The sequence below is a fragment of the Haemaphysalis longicornis genome, unplaced genomic scaffold, assembly GCF_048455015.1.
Source record: "Haemaphysalis longicornis isolate Haplotype H1 unplaced genomic scaffold, Haemaphysalis longicornis Haplotype H1 scaffold_2, whole genome shotgun sequence".
Taxonomy (NCBI): Eukaryota; Metazoa; Arthropoda; class Arachnida; order Ixodida; family Ixodidae; genus Haemaphysalis; species Haemaphysalis longicornis.
The window spans coordinates 131,021,466-131,041,474 of record NW_027526295.1 but is presented as its reverse complement, the minus strand read 5'-3'; the positions used below and the strand labels follow the sequence as shown (position 1 = coordinate 131,041,474).

Below are 20,009 nucleotides of genomic sequence, written 5' to 3'. Positions count from 1 at the left end.
AACGGGGGTGCCAATCGGTGCTGAACTGTGGAAGGGACAGGCAGCAGCCAATGCCCTGGAATCGTCTATTTTTCTATGGGAAGCGTTGTGTGCGCAGTACAAGAAAGAAACTGGAAGCGAAAAATTCTCAAGCCTGTGCCTCCGGATTCCGAACATCAACGGGAAGCGTTGGTAACGTCCAACGAGCACTTTTCCCATCAGCAAGGCAGTACTCTGTTACGCATGGAACGGTTGACCTGGCATAAGCGCCGCAGGCTATCACAGCTTCGAAGACGCACTCCTATCACGGAAGTGTCCAGCAAGCCAAGAACGAATAAGACAGCAGCGGAGCCATATTGCATTATCATCATTGAAGCACTGCCAAGTACCATGTCTTGGTCGGACTCAATCTCAAAGCAAGGAATGATGTTCATCACACTTAATGTGAACGATTTACCGAGCAAAGATGCAGGGACTGACCTAAATGTTCCTGCTCATAAGGAGGTGCTACAGCTCAAATCCATGGGAAAAAAAGGTGAAACGCTCCAACAACCGACCAACATCCCCGCCGGAGCAGCACTGGGAATGGAATGTCCGAGCTACCCGAATGAAGAATTGTCATCCGCTCGTGAGCCTGCACAGACCAAATCAATAAGCGTCCAAGCATGGTCAAACAAAACGCCCTGAACGCTGACCTCGCCTATATTTGAGCTGGGAAAAGTGTTCCAAAACTTCAGCCTTACACCAAACTGACACGAACGGAAGGCGAGACTAACCTGTGATAGAGGAGGTATTCCTGATAGAAGTGGAAGCGACATTGCCCAACTGCCAGGGCCACTTCTCGACTACCGAGGCCCCAAGTTCACTACTCCTCGAAGAAAATCGCACAGGCCGTCATCTCTCAAGCCCCATACCGCGGTCGGTGCCCAGAAAAAAATGGTCGAAGAATCTACTATGAGCACTGAATTAGTGGCTGAAACACTCACCACGGAAACAAGTGATCAATCTAAAGGGCAGAAGGGGTTGTCACAGAATAGCAACACTTCGTGTGCCTTCCAGGAAACCTTCAAGCTGGGAGGAGGACTTGACACTCTGGAAAAGTTACAACTCAGTTTGTCTGAAGGTAGCAGACCACCCAACCAAAGACGTTCCAGCGAAGTTCCTGGTCAGCATCTTGAAGACAGCTATTGAAGCGTCGAAGACTGTGGAAATGGACTGGTCAAACAGTTCGTGGCTCAGCAAAAGCATCAGCTCGATCACGTCTACAAATACTACTGCTGCCCAACGTAGAAACGTAAATTCTTTTCAAGCGTCTGGCCGCATAGAATTGTGGAAGATGTCTGCACTTCACCCCAGGTTCCTTGCAAAGCAGTATCGGGGTGACCACGTGGGTTCAAGGGTTCGGTACTACTTGGTACGCTCTCCCATCAAAGGCCAAAAAAGAAGAAAAGGAGAACCTAGTCAAGCGGATAAGTTTGTATCTCATTCCGGCAAGAGAGCCAAGGCACTACATATGAATACAGGGACGGCTCTGAAGACTGCTCTGACCATGGTATAACCGAATGTGGCGAGAAAAGAGTCTCTTTACAAATGTCCTTGCTTTCATGGAAGCACGTCCGAAAGAAAAGGCAGTACCAGGCTGCAAGAAATGTCAGCTGAAGCATCTACCCTTACTACAAAGACAAAAGTTGTAGAAGGTTATCTTCAAGGAGGACTTCAAGCTTCGTCCACACAAGCTGATCGCAGAGGAAACATCGACCAAAAGAACAGTGCTGAACTGCATCAAACTTTTCTATGGCAAAGACGATGTGATAGAAACGGACATGATTGGTACTCAGAGAGGTCAAGGTTGTTGGACAATTACAATTTCTGAGATAAGGACTGCATCTTCCTGCACTTGGGAGGACGTTGAACTAGGGGTTCGCGGGATTGGGCATGCATCTTCCGGGGAGGGGGAGTATGTAGAAGATGAAGTAGAAATAAAGTGAGAAAGAAGTAGCAGCAGCTTGGAACGGTGGCCTACAGTCTGTCTTCTCTTCGCCCGTCCCTTTCTTTACAGAGCCAATGGAAGCACGGAAACTTTGAAATGAAGTGTAGCAATTATCCCTGCCAGTAAATGCTTTCCAGGCAGTAAACAAGTGATTTGCACATCTGCTGGGATACTTCTACAGATTGTTTGGGGTTATGTAGCAATGAAGTGTGCAAATTTCTTCTTCCATGGTACAAAGGTAGCTATGTGTAAAGCTTGGAGCTGGACTACAGTAGAACCCCACTGGTACGCCTTTAAAAAACGTGAGGAAGAAGCGTGCTATTCGGGAAAATGTACTATGGGACATTTTTAGTGTTCACAGTTAAAAGTGTAGTAACTAGGAAATCGTATCAACCAGGAACATATCAACTGTACTTGATAGCGTGGCTGGTATAAGAAGGCTAGGCTGTGAGCCCCCTGTGGAGCTGTACTGATAGCCTAAGCGATGAATTGAATGTCGAGTGACAGGAAAATAAGGTTGTCTTGAAGGGGTGGCAGTAAGTTACCCTAAGCAGCCTTGGTGCAGGTTCGTGGCTTGCAAAACGTAAGCGAGCACCCCGTGTCCCCACCCCCGCCGCTGCTGCTGCAGGAGCTTCAGCGCAGCGTGGTGTCGCTGGTGGTGCGGCTGCAGCAGCCCGGCTGCCCCCAGCCGCAGCCGTACCGCAGTGCCCGCTGCCGCCGGGCTCTGTACGCGCTGCTGCTCTCGCTGGCCACCAGCCCCGGGGCGGCCCCGCCGCCCCTGCACTGCGCCCTGCGGCTGTTCAGCGGGGGCCTGCGGGACACCTGCTGCGAAGTGGCCGAGCTGTGCGGGCAGGCCCTGGCCTGCCTGTCCCCGCCGCACCCCCGGGGTGCCGGCCCCGTCTCTGCGCGCCCTCCGGCCCTGCGCTGCTACCGGGCCTCGTGGCTGCTGCGGGAGGCCGGCTGCCAGACGCTGCCTCCGCCACCCCTGGCCAGCGTGGGCTGCCAGGCCGTGCCCCCACCCACCCCGGCACCCCGCTCCCCGGCCGTCCCGCCCCCGCAGCCGCTCAAGCGCAAGTCCACCGCCGCCACCCACTTCCGGGCCAAGCGCACCATCACCACCCTGGGGTGGGTGCCCCTCTTCCTCCTTTTGCGTGCGCGCTGGGGGAGGGGAGTGGGGAGGCGTGGGGGCCACCCTTTTCGAAGCACCCTCCCTTGCCACCTGGACTGTGCCTACAGGCGAGGGCCACAGGGAATTCATGGCGCTCCCCTCCTAGTTTACCACTGCTTTGGGGCAGTCACCTAACTCCTTGTTAGTGATGTGAACAAAACTTGCAGAAACAAATTCGGGATGTAAAAAAGGTATGTGCCGTATTTTGACAGAGGTAGCCCGCACCAATGATTGGCTAACCTTAGCAGAGAGTCGGGTTGAGGGTTGCAATGGTGCAATGCACGGCCTCTTCAGCCTTTCGTATTGCCATAGAATCCTTCCTTCCTAATTTCTAGTTTCTCTGTCCTACAAGTCTCCAGAGTTTTTTTTTGCTTCCATTCTTTGTGCCCACTTTGTCGTCTCTGCTTCCTTTACCTGCTTTTTAACTGTAGTCAGGGGCGAGACAGCTGCGCATTTTGTGCAGTTTTGATACGAATTTGTTTCCTTGCGCCAGGCTGCTCCAAAAGCTTGAAAATTGCAAAAATTGCGCCAAACTGCTCCAAAACAGTCTCTGAGCCAAGGATTTTAACGCTCACATCAGAGTCAGTGGGGGAAAATGCTTACTGGCTGCATAATTTTCCAGCACCTCCAAGGTGATGCTGTTTGTAAAGGTTGAATAGATTGGTCATTAAATAAAATCCGGCATAAAATTGTCCCGAGATACTTTTTTCGAAAAGTGCGTTTTTAAAGTTTTCCCATTGGAAACCATTGCAAAGTCCAATAGAAAAAATGCTTATGTGTACTGAGGCGACAAACTACTTATGCAAGTTGACGAAAAAACGGCAATTTTCGGAGCGCCCCATCTCCGGAACGATGTCAGCGGGCGCCGCCATCTTGGTGTGGTGAAGATTGATAAACATAGCCGCCGGGTGAAGCAGTTGCTCATGGTTCCGGCAGAGTGCTCTTCACTGAGTTCTACCGTGCTTTTGGTTAGGGGGTGGCTGGGTTTACATTTAGTCGTTTGATCTGCTGCGGGAAGTTGCGCGACTCGAAAGACCGGAGTTCATCAAAAACAACGTGGTGCCCGCAAATTTGCCGTGTTTCGGCCTTGAGTATGAGGCGTGCTTGAAGTGAAATTTAGTATTCATTGCGTTGTTATAAAGCGATGTTATTGCGGCCTTTGACAGCGAGGTTGTGAGCGGCGGGAATGGGACTATCGACACTGCAGAAGTGGCGGCGCAGGCTACATTGCCGAAAGTGTTGAAGCAGTGTATGATAGCGGAACAGGCTATTATTGCACGCTAGTAATAATGGTTCATCTATCTAGAGTGAAAATTAATGCCAAAAGTGAGTGGCTAAACATACCAACGTTACTCAAATTACGATCGTAGTGAACGTCCACCTTGGGGGTTCAAATGGGAGGGCTGGCGGGGTGGGACTACTGTCACCTTGCTTTGAACAACTTTTGCCGTGACTCTACACTCTTGTGTTAAGCCGAGTCTGGGATTACAAAAATAATAATTTCGGCATTCACATGATAACAAAAATGCCTTACGATTGCATAGTTTTTCAAGTCGATATTTTCAACCGCGCTGCACGCTATCTATGCATAGGGCCTAAGGATTTAAAAATGGTTTCTGAAAACGTAGTGCAGGAGAAAAAACTTTATTCAAATGCTTTTTTAGTGTTATGAACGTTCAAAACCGATTAAAAAGTGCACTTTTCTCCCCGAGGTTGCCTAAAATTTTATTTTTTAGGCTCCTAAGGTGACATAAATGTCGTTCTTCTGCTCCAAATCAAGGTTCTTCTGCTCCAAAATCGAGATTTTGCTGCTCCAAAAACTGCTCCCAAATCTGATTCAGCTGTCTCACCCCTGTGTAGTGTAAACCCCGCGTTCCCATATCGACTTTCCGTACCGCTTGGTCAGCTGTCTGGTCCTCCGTCTCCACCGCGTATGCATGCTCCTCATATACAGGTACAGTCTACACTCGTTAGAACGGACCCTCTGAATCTGGGAAAAAACGTCCGCTGTACCCGAAGTATGCAGTATCCGATCAGGGGGGGGTATGAGCTCTAAAGTGGGTACTTCGACCGATATTGCATATGCATAGTACATACACTTTGTTCTTTCTACACGCCTGCAGCACCTCTGCACAGTGTTTGCGCGAGGGCAAAGAATCGCGTAAACACCGTTTCCAAAGCTTAGCACCGGCACTTGGAAAAGGCCTAGCGCATGCAGTCAATCGTGTAAAGGCACATGATAAGCTGAGCAAATAAAGCAAGAATATAACTAGGCGCAATTATTAACCAGCTATAAAACATCAGTCGGGGCCATCAGCATTAGCTAGGCTGTTTTAAATCTCCTCACGACGAGGCAGGTTTTCCCGAAACCGTTCATGAAACAAATCGGATCGCTGCCTGACGTTCCGTCAAAGCAGCTTCCACATTTTTAGCGATTTTAGTGTACAGCTGTAAAATCGAAAGTAAGACCAGTTGGACTGCGTACGGTTACCAGCGCACACAATAAATGGGAAACAACCCCCCTACTTGAGGCATTCTTACCTATTTCACCGACCGGAATGGGAACGATGCATGCGTGGGAATAATAAAAGCCGAACTTCGCTGAACCCGAGTTTTTTATTACATAAAAAAACTGACGAGGGCAGACTCGCCTCTGAGTGCACCACTTCGAGCATTCGATAGCCCTGTTTTCAATCTCACTGGAGTCGCGTTTATCGGCAGCGGCCTTGTTCTTGACGGTAGAGCGGACTCGGACTGTCTGCTTAGACAAGCCTGTACTTCTGGCGATGTCGGCCTGTTTTTCCCCATTATCGACAGCGCTAATTAAGCTTAATTTATCCGACAGTGAAATCAGCTGCCGTGCCACTCATGCTGCTGGTCGCACAAAAAAAAAAGCCACTGGCACTGGCTTGGCTTGGCTGCGCCAACGACCCGGCTACCAGCAATGTTGCCACACATAAGTTTTCTTGCCAAAATAAACAAAGAAAAAGCACATCGGGTGCCGGCCCCACGGAAGTCCGCTATAAATATTCAGTCGAAACAATTTTCGCCTAAAATTTAGTCTGTTGTAGCCGATAGTCTGCTCTAGCCGGGTCCGTTATGAGCGGAGTGGACTCCATTTAAAATGCATGGGGACCAGACAAATCAACAGAAACTGTCTGTTGTAACCGAAAGTCCGTTGTTGCCAGATCTGCTGTAACGAGCGTAGACTGTACTTACGCACTTGCAGAGCACGCTTGCGGGCTTGCGCACTTGCAGAGCACCACCTGCTGTGTGTAAAACAAACCTTCTTGCACCATAGAAACGCTGCAGCGTTGGGACAAAGCACAAAACGTACTCCGCATTCTTTCCCGGCTCTTTGCTATTCCGGCTGATTCTGGCGGCGTGTGAACAAAGCACTAAACATAGTCCCCACTCCTGTGCTCTTGCTGTTCCGTGACGTCGCCATTACGCTTCGTGGTTTTGTTGTTTAGCTGTGTTGTGACCTTTTTTTGTGCTCCTGGTGTGCGCCGTACAACGTGCTAGTACATGAGCTACACAGCCGGTTTTAAACAGAAGGGGGTGGAGCATTCGTTGATTCACATGGAAACCACGTGGCTGGGCGGCACTTCAGTGTTGACCCAGTGCATGTATGCTACAGGTAAAAATGAGAGGTTTTCGGGCGGTGAACAGGGATCTCCGTGTGTTTCATGCGTCCAAAGAGAAGTTTTGGTAGCATTTCGGCTGGCGTACCCGCAAATTTTCCTGCCATTTTTTCGCGGGGCTACCATGGTTGCCAGACCAGGACTGCCCTCCCCTTTACGGACTGCCTTTATGGGCCCCATACGTTTGTAGTACCTCCCGTGGGGACGAAGCGAAAAAAAAAAAAACCTGGCTCGAGCCCGCGGCGCGAGAGCGCAGGGGTTTGTAACCAGAGGTGGTTGACAGATCTTGACAGATCTTGGGTTGACAGGTGCGAATGGGCAAGGGGACAATGCCAAAGCGGTGGCACCAGGAGGGGTGTTCGGAAGGAAAACTGCTCTCCCTCTCCTCTTGCTTCCTTGTAAGTGACGCAGTCGGCTCGTTTTTTGACGGGTGGAAGGCATGCGAGGCGCATCATGGCTCGCAGTGCATATTGTCAGCGCAGAGAGCCATCGGCCGCTCGAATTTTCGGTGCACGCTGTAACCGGATTCCATCGTTATATCCGATATCACAGCATTGTAATAAGCGGTTTATTTTACTGCAGAATGCATACAAAAGTGGGCGGTTTCATAGTTGTTCATTGTTATATCCGATATATTGCTATGCACGGTATATTAAAAGTGAACTCGACTTGTTCCCTGTGCCTTCTTCCTACACACGCCCCTATGCGCAGCCCGATGTACCGGGGCGGCAGTGAGGAGGCAGAGCTGCTGTCCGACGAGGACGGCCACGAGTACATGGACTTCCAGGAGGAGTACGAGGATGGCGAGCTGGAGAAGCTTGAGGCCGCCCAGGGCCTGCAGGCGTGCCACCGCCCACCAGTCAACGGCCAGGGCCGCCACCAGCCCTCTTTCCGCGAGCGGCACCTCGGGGCCGCGGGGGGCCGTCCCGGGGGCCGGGGCCTCGTTCCCCTGCCCGAAGACACCAGCGAGGAGGAGGACGAGGAGGGCTGCTCTGAGGACTACGATGAGGAGGAGCTGGAGGACGAGGAGGAGGACGAGGACGAAGGCGACTACATTGAGGAGGAGCACAGCATCGAGCCCATCGAGCTGGAGAGCGACGAGGTCGACCTGCCACCCCCACCCGCTGGAAGCGACAGGGAGGCCATCCGGGAAGCGGGGCCCACCGTGGTGGACGTGCCACTGGAAGAAGACCAGGAGGAAGCCGCTGCGGAAGCCGAGCTGGAAGCCGAGCTGGTGGCCGAACCAGAAGCTAGGCCGGGAGCTGAGCCAGAAGATGCGCTGGAAGCTGAGGCAAAGGCCGAGCCAAAAGCCGAACCGGAGGCTGAGCAGCCGGATGCCAAATTAGAAACTGTGACGGGGACGACGCTGATCGAGGAACCGAGCCCCAATGATGTTGCCACTCCCGATGTCGCTGCTGCACCCGCACCGAGCGTAGTTCCGGAGGTTAGCATTATTGTCGAGGACGGCTGTGCTGAGGAGGTGGAGGAGGTAGAGAAGTTGGAGAAGTCGCCCCTTCCCACTGCAGCAGCTGAGGCGGCTCCCGCTGAGGTAGGGGACGCAGCAGCGGCTCCTGAAGTACCAGTCGTTGACGAGGAAGAAGTGGCGGTCATCATAGAGAATCATGCGGGCGAAAAAGAGCCCAAGGGAGCCGAGTGTCCGGAGGAGTGCGAAGAGGCCAAGGTCCCTGCCTTGTGCAGTGAACCCGCCTCGGAAACCACTGCGACGACGGTATCCATCGGGGATGACTGTGAAAAGGTGCGTGGCTTTGTTGCAAGCTTAAGTTGGCACACTGGCCTTAGAAACTTTTTTTTTTTTGCTTTCCAACCAATTGTGATAAAACTTTATGGGGTTGTTCAGTTTCTTAAGTTGATTTCAAATGTCCAATTAGTTGTTATGTTAAGGTAATTAGTTTCCAAGATGATTAAAATTCGTTCTTGATTGCTCTTATGAGGAAAAGCTTTATAACAAAAAATTATCAGCAAGGCATGAATAGATACTAGAAGTTGTGGTTAACGTTGATGCTTGGGCAAGTTGGTGTTCCATAATCTTGAATTCACAGTGCAAACAAAAAACAAGGATGGTAGGGAGAGCACGACACACAGGCGCTGATTAATCACTGAAGTTTATTGCTGTGACATCTGGTATACAGCATAAATCAAGGAAACAAACAAATCGACACATAACACATGGAAACAAAATAACAAATCCACCACGACATCACTACCACCATGTACTTGCATGCTGTCTAGATAGGTGATTTCTTTTGCTGATAGTGTGACAGAAGGGACACTTACACACTTTTCTTCTTTCATTGCTATTTCATGAGCCTCAATAATTTCCCTTTTCAGTTTATGCTTATTTTCTTACCATATCGCAGTATTATTGAAGAAAGGCTCGCATTATTGAAGAAAGGCAATGACCACTTTTGCACTTGACCGTAGATGACCACTTTTGCACGTTGCAACTGTGTTCCTTTAGCCTATCGTTAACGCAACTCCCCGTTTGCGTGATATATTCTCTGCCACACAACAAAGGGATACTGTAAACTAAGTTTGTGGCACATGGGATGAACTGTTATTGATGCTTCTTTCTACAAACGGGAGAACTAGGGTATCACTATTAACATGTCTACAAAGCCTCGAAAGCTTATCAGGAGCGGGAAAAAGGAGCAGGCCCTAGCTGCTTAGGTGCTACAGCAGCTCACGAATTGCTCCATGGCCAAGCATCCATGAACAAATACGTGCAGAAGAGAGCTTGATGTTTATGCCAGACTGTGGGACAGTTGTGAGGTGACTACGAGGTATGTGACGGGAGTGAACAGATGGCTTTTTGGAAGAAGACGCTGAAGCAAAAAACCATGACATGACTAACCAGTCAGGGCCAACAGTTTCCGTCGAGCAGCTGAAGAAAATGAGGCCGAGATAGCTGCTATTGAAAGGGAATGTGAAAACTTGGTTACTATTTTGTAAGTAATGTGAGAAATAAAATTTTACTGGCACTCCTTAATTATACCTTTTTACATCACTGAAATCATTGAAATGTCTTTGACGTCGTCAGCCAAATATTCTCTACAATCCCTGAGTGACGTGCAGCGATTGTGCTTAGGTACTCCCACCGGACGAATTGGCTGTGGGTGGCTGTCAGGCTGTAATAATGCTCCCCCTGCGTCTGCCAGGCAGCATTTGCTCGTGCCTAATCATACTGGGTGAGAAAGTGAACTTGACTGAGGATGTGTGTTCTGCGCTTTCAGGACGATGAGCCTGAGGTGGCGGCGATGCTGCAGGACTTTGTGGACTGCGGGCCAGACGAGTGAAGACCCTTGCCCCACCTCGTGCCTCTTCTGATCTCGGCGGAAAGCAGCCACCCTTCCCCAGTCTGCTCTCCTCCAGCTTTCCGCTCATTTCCTCTCCCGATTCGCCCTCACGTGTTTATACACATATGGCCGTGCCCTCTGTCGGTGCTGCTCACTTGGCTTTTCTTCTCATACACCAGCACGGCAGGGTGGGGGCGTTGGAACCACCCGGCTTGCACAGGTGCTAGGTGGATCTTGCGTTCGTGTTGGCGTGTGTGTAACGAAGTTTGTTGGAGCCATGGAGCGAGTCATTCATGGGCCCAGACTCTCGTTCGTGATTGTATACTATGACGTAGCTTGCAGGCCTGGACGGGGGTCATCGCGGCGTTTCACGGTGTACGGGGATTACTTCTTGTTTTTGTCACGAATAATAAAAGCGTTCCTTCAACTCTGCATCCATTGGGCAGGGCACAAGTGCTGTGTTTCACTGTGTCGATGAACATCGTTGTATGCATCGCGCCCCCGTGCAATTGGATGGACACGGCCTCAACAAGGTGAGATTAACTCCCGCAATTCGCATGAGCGGAGGGATCTTTGAGGTAGGTGTTGGTTTGACATCTTTGGCCTGAGCTTGGCATTCACAAAGTTCAGTTGACGCTGTAAAAATTTAGTGATGTACTTTTCTTCTGAAGTTTCACGGGAAAAACCAATGTTCTAGTTCTGTGGGTACATTGGTACAAGCGGGGTCTGCCAAATTCAAAGTTACTTCGTGGGAAACACATAGAAACTTTAAAATGCTGACTCATATGTGCTCACTGTATCTCAGGTCTAGCAAGATTTCAGTTTCTAATTCATTTTGAACAGTTAAAGGGGTGCAAATAATCGAATACCCACTCAAATCAAATCTGATGGCTTTGAGCGGATAAAAAATTCCGGTAAATTGAATATTTAATATACTGAAAATGTAATTGAGAAATGAATGCACGTTTAAAGATGGCCGTAGAGAGTTGTGCTGTCCACTGAAGGTTGCCAAACGTGCAGTACTTTTTAACGGCATGAGACGTTCTTTGAGTGAGCTAGGTTAATGCAAAAATTTGTATTTTGTAGGCCCTGTCAGGCGCAAAAGACGACATGCAGTCCTCTCTGTCCATTTTCGTCACCAATAGGAAGTTGCAAATCTCGAAGGCCACAGGTGGCGTGGTTATGCTGTGGAAAAAGTCTGGCCGCACCTTTGTAGGCATGGGCTTAATTGCTGGAGAGCATTTGCTGGATTACTCATGCTGAATTACTCATGCTGAATTACATGAGTAATCTATGAAAGATGCATCATCAGGCCGCAGCCTTGCATGCTGAAACGGATGTCGAGCTGTTCCTGGGGAGGCACACTGGAAAGACGCGCTGAAAGTTGAGAAAAACATTAGTGGAAAGTCTAAAAAAAAGTCAAGCTTCACTGAATTAACGTTGCAAACGCTGATGTTAACAGCAAAGATGCCTGGCATTCCCTAATCGCAAGGCTAAGCTTCATAGAACCTCTCAATGCCAGCGAGAGTTGGGCTGGGCCAACTTTCGCTGTCGCTCTCGACGGCGCCTTATCCATTTTCAGTACATTTGAGAAACAACCGCCAAGCGCACTCGTCTCCGAACCATCTAGACGCGCGTCGGAGTCCTTCCCTTGACTTCGCCCACCTGCGCTCGGCGTGTGCTCTTACTTGCGTCTTGACTCCACATCTTTGAACAAAAGCCAAGAAACCACACTCAGACAAATTCAAGGAGGTACTTTTCCCCACCCCATCCGTATGCATTTACTCTTTCCTACACAGTACTCTGATAAGTCGAAATTCTGCCATGAACCAGGAGCTCTGACACATTATTCGACTGCACAAAAAACTCGGACCTCCGCCCCTGAACCCTTCCCCTGAGCAGTGGGAGATACTGCTGTCCAGCTGTCGACCTGAGGACCAGCTCCTGCTTGTGACCAGGGCTACGGCAGCCTGGACAGCACATGGGCTCCTGGACTGAGGAACCTCTCTCTCTCTCCACCCGCCTGCGTTTGGCGCCCATTTCCCCTGCCTGGCGCTTGCTCTCCCCCTTGCCAGGCTGTGCCCTCTCCACATCGCACGTCGGCCTCGTTCTAACCGAGAGAATAAGGACACCGAAAATGGAGCGAGCAGGGAAGCGGGGGAGGAGCGAATGGGGAAAGTGTGAGGAGGAGGGCGGACCAATGCTGAGGGTGCCCTGCGAGACGTGCTCCACGGCGCATTTGCTGATCACTAGATCACTTACCGAGACGAAAATAATACTGCCCGCAGGGGTTTATCCGGAATTTCAATTTTGGGGGGGTGTCAAAATCATCCTGGGGTCGTTATAGCTATGGGGGTGTGGATAAATCCCTGGGCGGTGTGCTCGTGGTTGTGGAATCTTTGCGGGGTGTCGAAATCCTTCTGGGGGGGGGGGGGGGACTGTATAAATCCCTGGGTGCCCAAGCAGAGGCTCAGCGCCACCGACGTCGGAGCACAGAGGTGCACGTCCCTGAAGCAGCAGCTATGTGTCGTCGCTGAGAGGACTGCAGCCCGCGTTGCTTTCTAATTTTGCATTAGGGAGTAGTAATCGTCAGTCATAGTTTAACAGCGGAGCTGGAGTTGCATCCATGCCTGGAGTTGCATGCTCAAAACCCAGTGCAGCAAATCGGAGAGGAGGAAAGTGCTTGGCCAAGTGAGAAAAATGTGAGGGAAGGCGGCGAGAAGGAGCCGATGAGCAGGTGTGAATAAGAGGAGTGCGCGCCGCAAGAAGAAAAAGCGATTTCTGTGGTAAGAATTGAACCTGGGTCCCTCGATGAAACCGGCGTCTTTCTCAGCATTTCCTCTGGATTTCCGCACGGGCCTTGGCTTTGGAGTGAACAGATGTTTAGCTGCGGAGGCCCGCTTCCTGGATTGGCAGCGCCTAGTGATGATGCAAGCTCTGACATGCGGGTGTTCTAGTTGAGAGAGACGGCGTGCGCTTGGTGACGTCAGTGTCCAATTTCAAATAAAATGGATAGACCTCAAAAATGCCAAGTTAAAGCTAGTGAAGACCACCATCTCCGCTGTTTTCTCAGTCTTCACGTATGTATATCTCAATTGCGAAGGTGGCCGAATTTTTTAACAGCGATGGGCCGGCGAACGTGCACCTCGCCGGTTGATGATGTGATGTGCACGCCGGCACCAAGGTAAATTGCCGGCACCACCCCAGCTTTGCCTCGCCGTGCCCAAGTGGAACGATCATGCCGCTACTTGTCGCAGGCGCGATACAACTGAGCATGGGTTTTGAACCGCATCGCAGAATGGCTTGCTTTGAAAGAAGCCAAAAGGCCAAAGCAATAACGGTAATTAACTTCTTAATTAGCGTCACACCCGCCTGACCACGCAAACGGTACGTGGCTACCGAACCAGTTCACAAATTTTGAGCAAACGCTCGTCCCCGTGCGCCCTCCGTTACTCTTTTGGGGGGGGGGGGGGCTAACGACGACACCACACAGAAAACTTGGACGAGTTTCAAGCATAACCATGTATAAGATAGGTGGAACCACCAGCTTCGCTGTTTACCACTAGTCTGCGTCACTAGTGCGAAGGTACCCCAATTTTCCTTGTAGGCATCATCTGCTTAATTGTCCTACAGGTATGCTCAATAGCTACCAATTTATAGCCGAGCACTGCCCCGAGGTATACTGTGCAGGCAACCGCATGAGGTGCAGAGCAGTAGTCTAACTTGGTCCCTGCATGTGGAAGTAGCGCAAAATTAAAATTGCAATGGAAAGAAAAAAAATTCCCGCGCCTTCCCGCGAGGGGAACACGAGTAAATGCAGAGCATTGGGGCCTCAGTACTGATTGAAGGCAGTGTTGCTTCCATCGCTTCTTCCGTGATGCTGGAGTAGCAGACACGAGTAAACGTGGGCACGAGCGTCAACCAAGGAAGGAAGGAGCAACGCAGTGACTGAAACACGAGCGACCGCTAGCCGCTATATTTGCAGCGCGCGCAGTAGAGGGAGAGCAGTACGGGGGGGAGAGCACCCATGCGCAAGCAGCGCGCGCCCTTCCACGCCCCACCGCGCTGCTATCACGCACCTGTTACGCCGAGACCGCGACGGAGCGAACGGGCTGACTACGACGCATGCGCGCGCCAGCTGCTGTTGAGAGAGAGGAGGGAAGGAGAGGCGCACCTGCTGCGGACGCGGAACTGTTGACACCGTCCGACGCAGGAACAGGCGAGGCCAACAAATGCTCTGCATTTAAAAAATTGGCCTCGCATCTGCTTGCTTCACTGCAAAAGCTTTGGAAAGACGATAGTCTTCTGCTAACCCCACTGTGTAACTTTATTTCCTCGTGCTCTCCCCTCCTACTGCATTTGGAAGTTCATACAGTTCAATTTTCCTGCTCGCGCTCAATCTGTGCGCATCTTTTCCTTTGTCTTTTGTTCTGCTTGAAGTAGCTTGAGCCAGCTGTTCTGTTTTGGTGTTTGCTTTTATCTTACCTCTCTTCAACACTGTCACACCCCCCCCCACCTCCACCCCCTTTTTTTAACAGCGACGAGCTGTTTAGCAAACCATAATTTTGTGTCCGCAGTTAAAAATACCAAGAAATTGTCAAGCGCACACACGTGAGTGCGGGCCTCGTGCGGGGTGACCGCCTGTTAACAAAACCAAGAATATGCCTAGCACTCGTGTGCGTGCCTCGCAATGACCGCCCAGCGTCCCAGCTGTGCACGTTTGTCAATCCAAGCATATCCACTCGAGTTTGACCAAGATAAGATTTTCCCCCAAAAAAATCCTCCGTTAGCCGTAATCGTGGCAACACTTGCTTGGAACGAGAAAGACATGTCATAGTGTACACGCCTCGAAAGTGATGTCCAATGATTATCTTCTCCAAAAAATGAAGGAAGCTCACACTTATAGCAACAATTAGGGAGTAAAGGTCGTCGTGGCAGTAACGAAGAACAATCGTGAACTTAAACCGTTGTTAGGGGCTTAAACCGCTATCAGGGACTTAAACACCACCCCCCCTGCCCCCAGGAGGATTTCGAAACCCCCCAAAAAGATGCCACAACACTGAACCCCCCCACCAAGGTAATAATACACCCCCTCCAGCATCCCCCCCCCAAATTGAAATTCTAGATAAACCTCTGACTGCCGCGATGGCCGTGAAGGTTGCGTACAGCTTCGCTACCTTCAAGTCTTGCACGTTAAGTGTGGGCTTCCTCGATTTTTTCATTTTCTATCACAAAGACCAACCCAGCATGCATGTATTCCCAATTTTAAAAAAATGCTGGTGCTCTTGGTGCTGCATTTATATTTGGCCTCAAATATGTCCGAGGTCTGCTTTGCGCCGCATAACGTTGACATGTATGAACTGTGGCAGTAGTTTTATTGCAGGGAAGCTAACAGATATGGGGTAAATTTTTTTGGCAGGTGAAAAATCGTGGCATCAAGTTACACAAACCACAACTTATATTTAGGGACTCCCAGAAAGACTATTGTATGGCAGCTAGACAACTGTGCTACGTGTGTGAAACGTTTCCTTGCAACAAAGCTTGGGTGATACTAGTACTGATAATCCGTGGAGCTCTCACGAAACCATCCATCACTTCCGTCCTCGTCCTCCACTGCGTTTTCCAGAAACTTCCAAAGTTAACTGATCATCATACATAGTTCACATGCCGTTGATACCCATGGCAACAACTACAAAGCAAGGCCGCACAACTGAGAGGTGACAATTGAAGCAGTAATGGTGCACTCTCTCATTGGCACCTCCCTCATAGTCTCGGCTGGAAAAAAGCGATGCTGATCACTGGCTGGCGAAAATCTGGCTCGGGGCGTATGTTTTTCGCTGCGTTTGCCTGTAAACTGGTAACCTAGCATGGAGGTAAGAAAAGCTTTGCCAAGGCCCTGACATCACGGTTCCTGAAGATGCAGAAAAAAAGGCAGATCTAGGATAGGAGAGATGATAGCACTTTGTTTTTGATCGGTAGATGCTTGAAGAAGCTAACCATAAAAATGTTCTGAACTTTGAGCTGTACAAAAAGCTTTTATATCATGTATGTGCCTACAGGTTGGTTGCAATCATGAGTTTAGGCACCAGTCACCACCACTGGTCAATTTTCACTACTTTGGCTTTAGCTTAAGTGAAAATTCTTTGTTATTGATTATACAAAATGTCATGCTTGAGAAAAAAATGGTTGACGGCCTTTTTAATGTGCTGTTTTTCCTTTTGAACCAAGTTGGACAATGTACACCGTCCCAGTAACACTCTGGCACATTAATCAGTGGTACGTGGCCCCTTGGAACTCTACGGAGCATCCAACCGGTGCTGCTGCCCAAAGCACGTAGAAGCAGGTACAAAATGTCTTTTTGCACATAGCTTATAGTTTGTGGGCGCAATGTGTAATGGTAGGACTTGATCATTTAACTCGCATCGATTACACTTTTTAAAGGTTACACAAATTAGAACGCATCAATCTTGTAAAGTTAGAGGTAGCCATACTCTCCTACTTGCATTTGTTGGAATCAGAGTTACATTCCTGGATGTTCCTGTGTCCCACTCTTCTCTTGCCCCCAGGTATTCATAAGCTAGAACCATTTATTAATGGCTACATTACATCAAGAACCAGTTGTATCTCAGCTGAGAAGCTTCATGCTAGCTATAGCCTAATTGGAACCAGTTGATGCCAGATACATACCGTTTGAAACCGGTTCAAACCAGCTGAATATTTTCACTAGGGCAGTGTTGTTGAAAACGTGCACACACACAACATTCCTGAAAAAAGAACTTGCACTGCAGACACACAGATAAACACGACAATTTTCAGTATGTACAAACGTTTATTTGCGACACCATCAGCCGCTGCCATAACCCGGTCCATGAAATACACAAGGTCCTGCTCAGCGCAAATGTCGCAGCTAAAAAATATACATCTCTATATATATATACAGTGTGCCGAGTCACCTGCAGATGGTGAGAAGTAAACCAGGCCCTAAAATGCGGTGACTGGCTTAAAAAATATACCCCAAGATCAAGCAGCTTCCGAAGACTGTCCCAGCACGCTCAAGGGAAAAAAACGAGAAAGGCACGAACCCGGGAGGTTTTCTTCTTCATTTTTTTTTGGCAGGTCAACATGGCAGGTACACTCCACAGACTTAGCTGAGAACACAGTGAGTGCAGAGCAAGAATCTGGCATCTTTATCTTGCTTGCAAGCAAGAGAAAGATGCCAAACAGTTTCAAACTGTTTGGCGCAACTACATAAAGCTACCCAGAGGCTTTTTCATTCAGAGTTCATCCTACGTTTTACTGTATGTACATGCGCGAGCTCTGTGAACTTAGCCACACTGGCCGACAAGGCTGCAAGAACACATCCTCCCGGAAAATAAAAAATCGGAGGATCCTTGCACTAGCGGCTGAAGATCATAGGGTGTAACATAACTGAAAAGTGCAAGACAATCGCAGACTAACAAGAGTCTTCCGTCACCACCATCATCAAGCCGTCAATGCACTACCTCTGCATCTGCTGCACAGCTGTGTGCACGTGCCAGTAAAACAGTCACAATGCACATCAGAAATTTGCAACAAGCAACACTGTGCGTTCACTCTTGCACCAAGAAGAGTGCATACTGTATTCAGACACATGGTCAAAAAAAAATTTTTCACTAAAAAAAGTCTGCCGTTAAAAAAAGCCCCGAATTACGCCGTAGTTGACAGGTGTAAATATGACACGTAAGCACTTCTTCTCCTTGGTGGGGGCTTCGAGTGCTCGACAAAGAGCACTTGAGCTTGAAGGAGACCCCAGTACCACCAGATTACAAAAGAGGGAACACAAAGAGTGTTCACGGTCACAGTCCATGCCACTATCCATAGTTCCTGCCATGCCCAGCAACACGTACCACTTGGCCCCGACTAAAAAAAAGAAGGCCCACACCCTGTCGCTCCATCTCACACTCATCGTCCAACGACTAGAAGAGAGTCGAGCACGTTCAAACCAGAAAGACCTGTTGCACGCATAAATTAGGCACATTTTCCACACTACCCCCACACAACGGGTGGCAGCGTTATAAAAAGCACACAAAAAGAACAGCTTGGAGCAAGATGATGCTGTGGGTGGTTCGCTGCAAGCACGCGTCTTCTGGCGCTGCTTTGTGCGTTCAAGTGCGAACAATCACGTGTGCGCTAGAAACTCCCGTCGCAGTCCCCGTTGCTCATGACGTGGCTGGGGTGGGGCCTCGTGTCAGCAGGGGTCATCGGTGAGGCCCAGCTGCTTGTGCAAGTTGTCCAGCCTCTCCACAAACTGCCGCATGCCCACCGGCCGCGGGGTGGACCCGGGTCGCACGGGAGTCCTGCACCAGCAATGGCAGAAGATTATGAAAACAAAGTGTGGCTCCCAATGCCGGCGGCGTAGCTGGCAACCACTGCCCGATGAGTGGGACAGTCACTCCCTTTACTCCAGATTCCAAGTTATCATAACAATCCACACCAACTAAGACTCCTCACTGCGACCCTAGTAGAACAACGCAACATCGTTTTATGCTGAATTCCAACGGAAGATCCGGAGCACTTTGAGAGCAACATTTTTTACTCTGTATGGAATCAAACACGTTTCAACGACAGATCTGGAGTAAGCAAATCCTGTTCCAATGACAGATCGAGAGCGTTGTCGCAGCCCAGGTCGCTCTGTGGAGCAAAAGTTGCTCCCCTGAAATCGGTGGAGTCGGCCAGAACTTGTGATATGATGCCTTGTCTTCTGCCGTGATGTCGTCGTCTGCTGTTGCCCTACCCCTCTTTTCAAGCTAACATGGTGCCTGCTCCGGCAAATGCGCGCAACGACTACAGCCACAAGGGGAAAATACTATATTTACTCAATTATAACGAGATTTTTAAAATATTTTTCGCTAGCTGAAGTCGACCTTTGCGTTACGATCAAATAACGAAATTCAAGTTGCCTAAAAGGTGCAATGATGCACCCAATTCTCATCGACGGCTACAGTTCTGGCCATTTGCAATACATGTTAGCAATATGTGCCAGAGCTATACTGGATCCACTACAAGCAAAGACCAGTTCTCTTCATTTTCTTGTTTTTTTTCCTGCGGTAGTAGTGACAATATTGATGGTGTGTGCAGCGCTTCATTTTTGTTTTTGCGTCATACTGTGTGGAGGCCTCGGTGGTTTTCGTTGCCCTCAAGTGTTTCAACTCTAATTCTGCCCCCCTAATGATGGCAGCGTGTTGCACTCAGTCCGACACCCATTTCAAGAGACACGTTATTTTTTAGTGGCTGAAGAAATCGGCAATTCAGCTGTTGCCCAAAGACTCTATGTATCGACCATCTACGGATGGCAGATCCAGCGGGAGCGCCTCTTCATGTGCGAACCCTGCTGAAAAAGTTTTTGTGGGGTTCACTACGGCTGCCATGTCGAATTGGCAAAGTGCATCGCTGATTTTCACACGGAACAGTGCAACTGCCTCAGGCTGGTCAGTGTTGAACTGATACAGCTCAAAACAAGCACTGTTGCTAAGCAGGTGGGCATCTTGCAAACAAAGTTCAAAGTGTCACAGCTGGCTGTCTAGTCACAGTGTTTGATAAATTTATGAGCTTTCCCATGCTTCCGCTGGCCTTGCGCGAGTACTTTGGTAGTTCTCTCTCTTTTTTTTTTTTTTGACGCGACAAAAACGTTACCTCTTCTGTTACTTTTGCGGTTTTATTATTTTTTTTTCTGGATGCAATAAAAGCGTCACTTCTGTTACAATCGTGGTCGTGTTACAATTGAGTAAATATGGTAGATGCTGCCCGCTGGGTCGCGTTTATGCTCACAACACAAGGAAAGTGAGTGGGACTCAAACAGCCAAACCCCGTTTTCAAGCGGCGGGAACCCAGCTGGAGCAGCAACTGGATGAACATGGCGATAACTGCCTTCGGCG

At 49.5% G+C, this 20,009-nt stretch overlaps 2 protein-coding genes across 10 annotated transcripts in view; one reads left to right on the top strand and one right to left on the bottom strand.

The window, feature by feature from the left end:
* The window catches only part of LOC144169221 (proline-, glutamic acid- and leucine-rich protein 1-like), a 38,005-nt gene extending 27,457 nt beyond the window's left edge, over positions 1-10,548 (top strand). Inside the window, exons 15-17 of the mRNA XM_077698274.1 lie at positions 2,598-3,094; positions 7,493-8,537; positions 10,033-10,548. Coding sequence (XP_077554400.1) covers positions 2,598-3,094; positions 7,493-8,537; positions 10,033-10,095 — 1,605 coding nt within the window. The 3' untranslated portion in view covers positions 10,096-10,548. The remainder of the gene's footprint in view (positions 1-2,597; positions 3,095-7,492; positions 8,538-10,032) is intronic.
* Positions 10,549-16,904: 6,356 nt separating this feature from the next.
* LOC144169219 (uncharacterized) overlaps positions 16,905-20,009 on the bottom strand; it is a 118,488-nt gene continuing 115,383 nt past the window's right edge. For all 9 annotated transcript variants that reach the window (XM_077698265.1, XM_077698267.1, XM_077698272.1 and 6 more), the window contains one exon: positions 16,905-18,431. In XM_077698265.1, the coding sequence (XP_077554391.1) occupies positions 18,323-18,431 (109 nt within the window). In that variant the 3' untranslated portion in view covers positions 16,905-18,322. The remainder of the gene's footprint in view (positions 18,432-20,009) is intronic.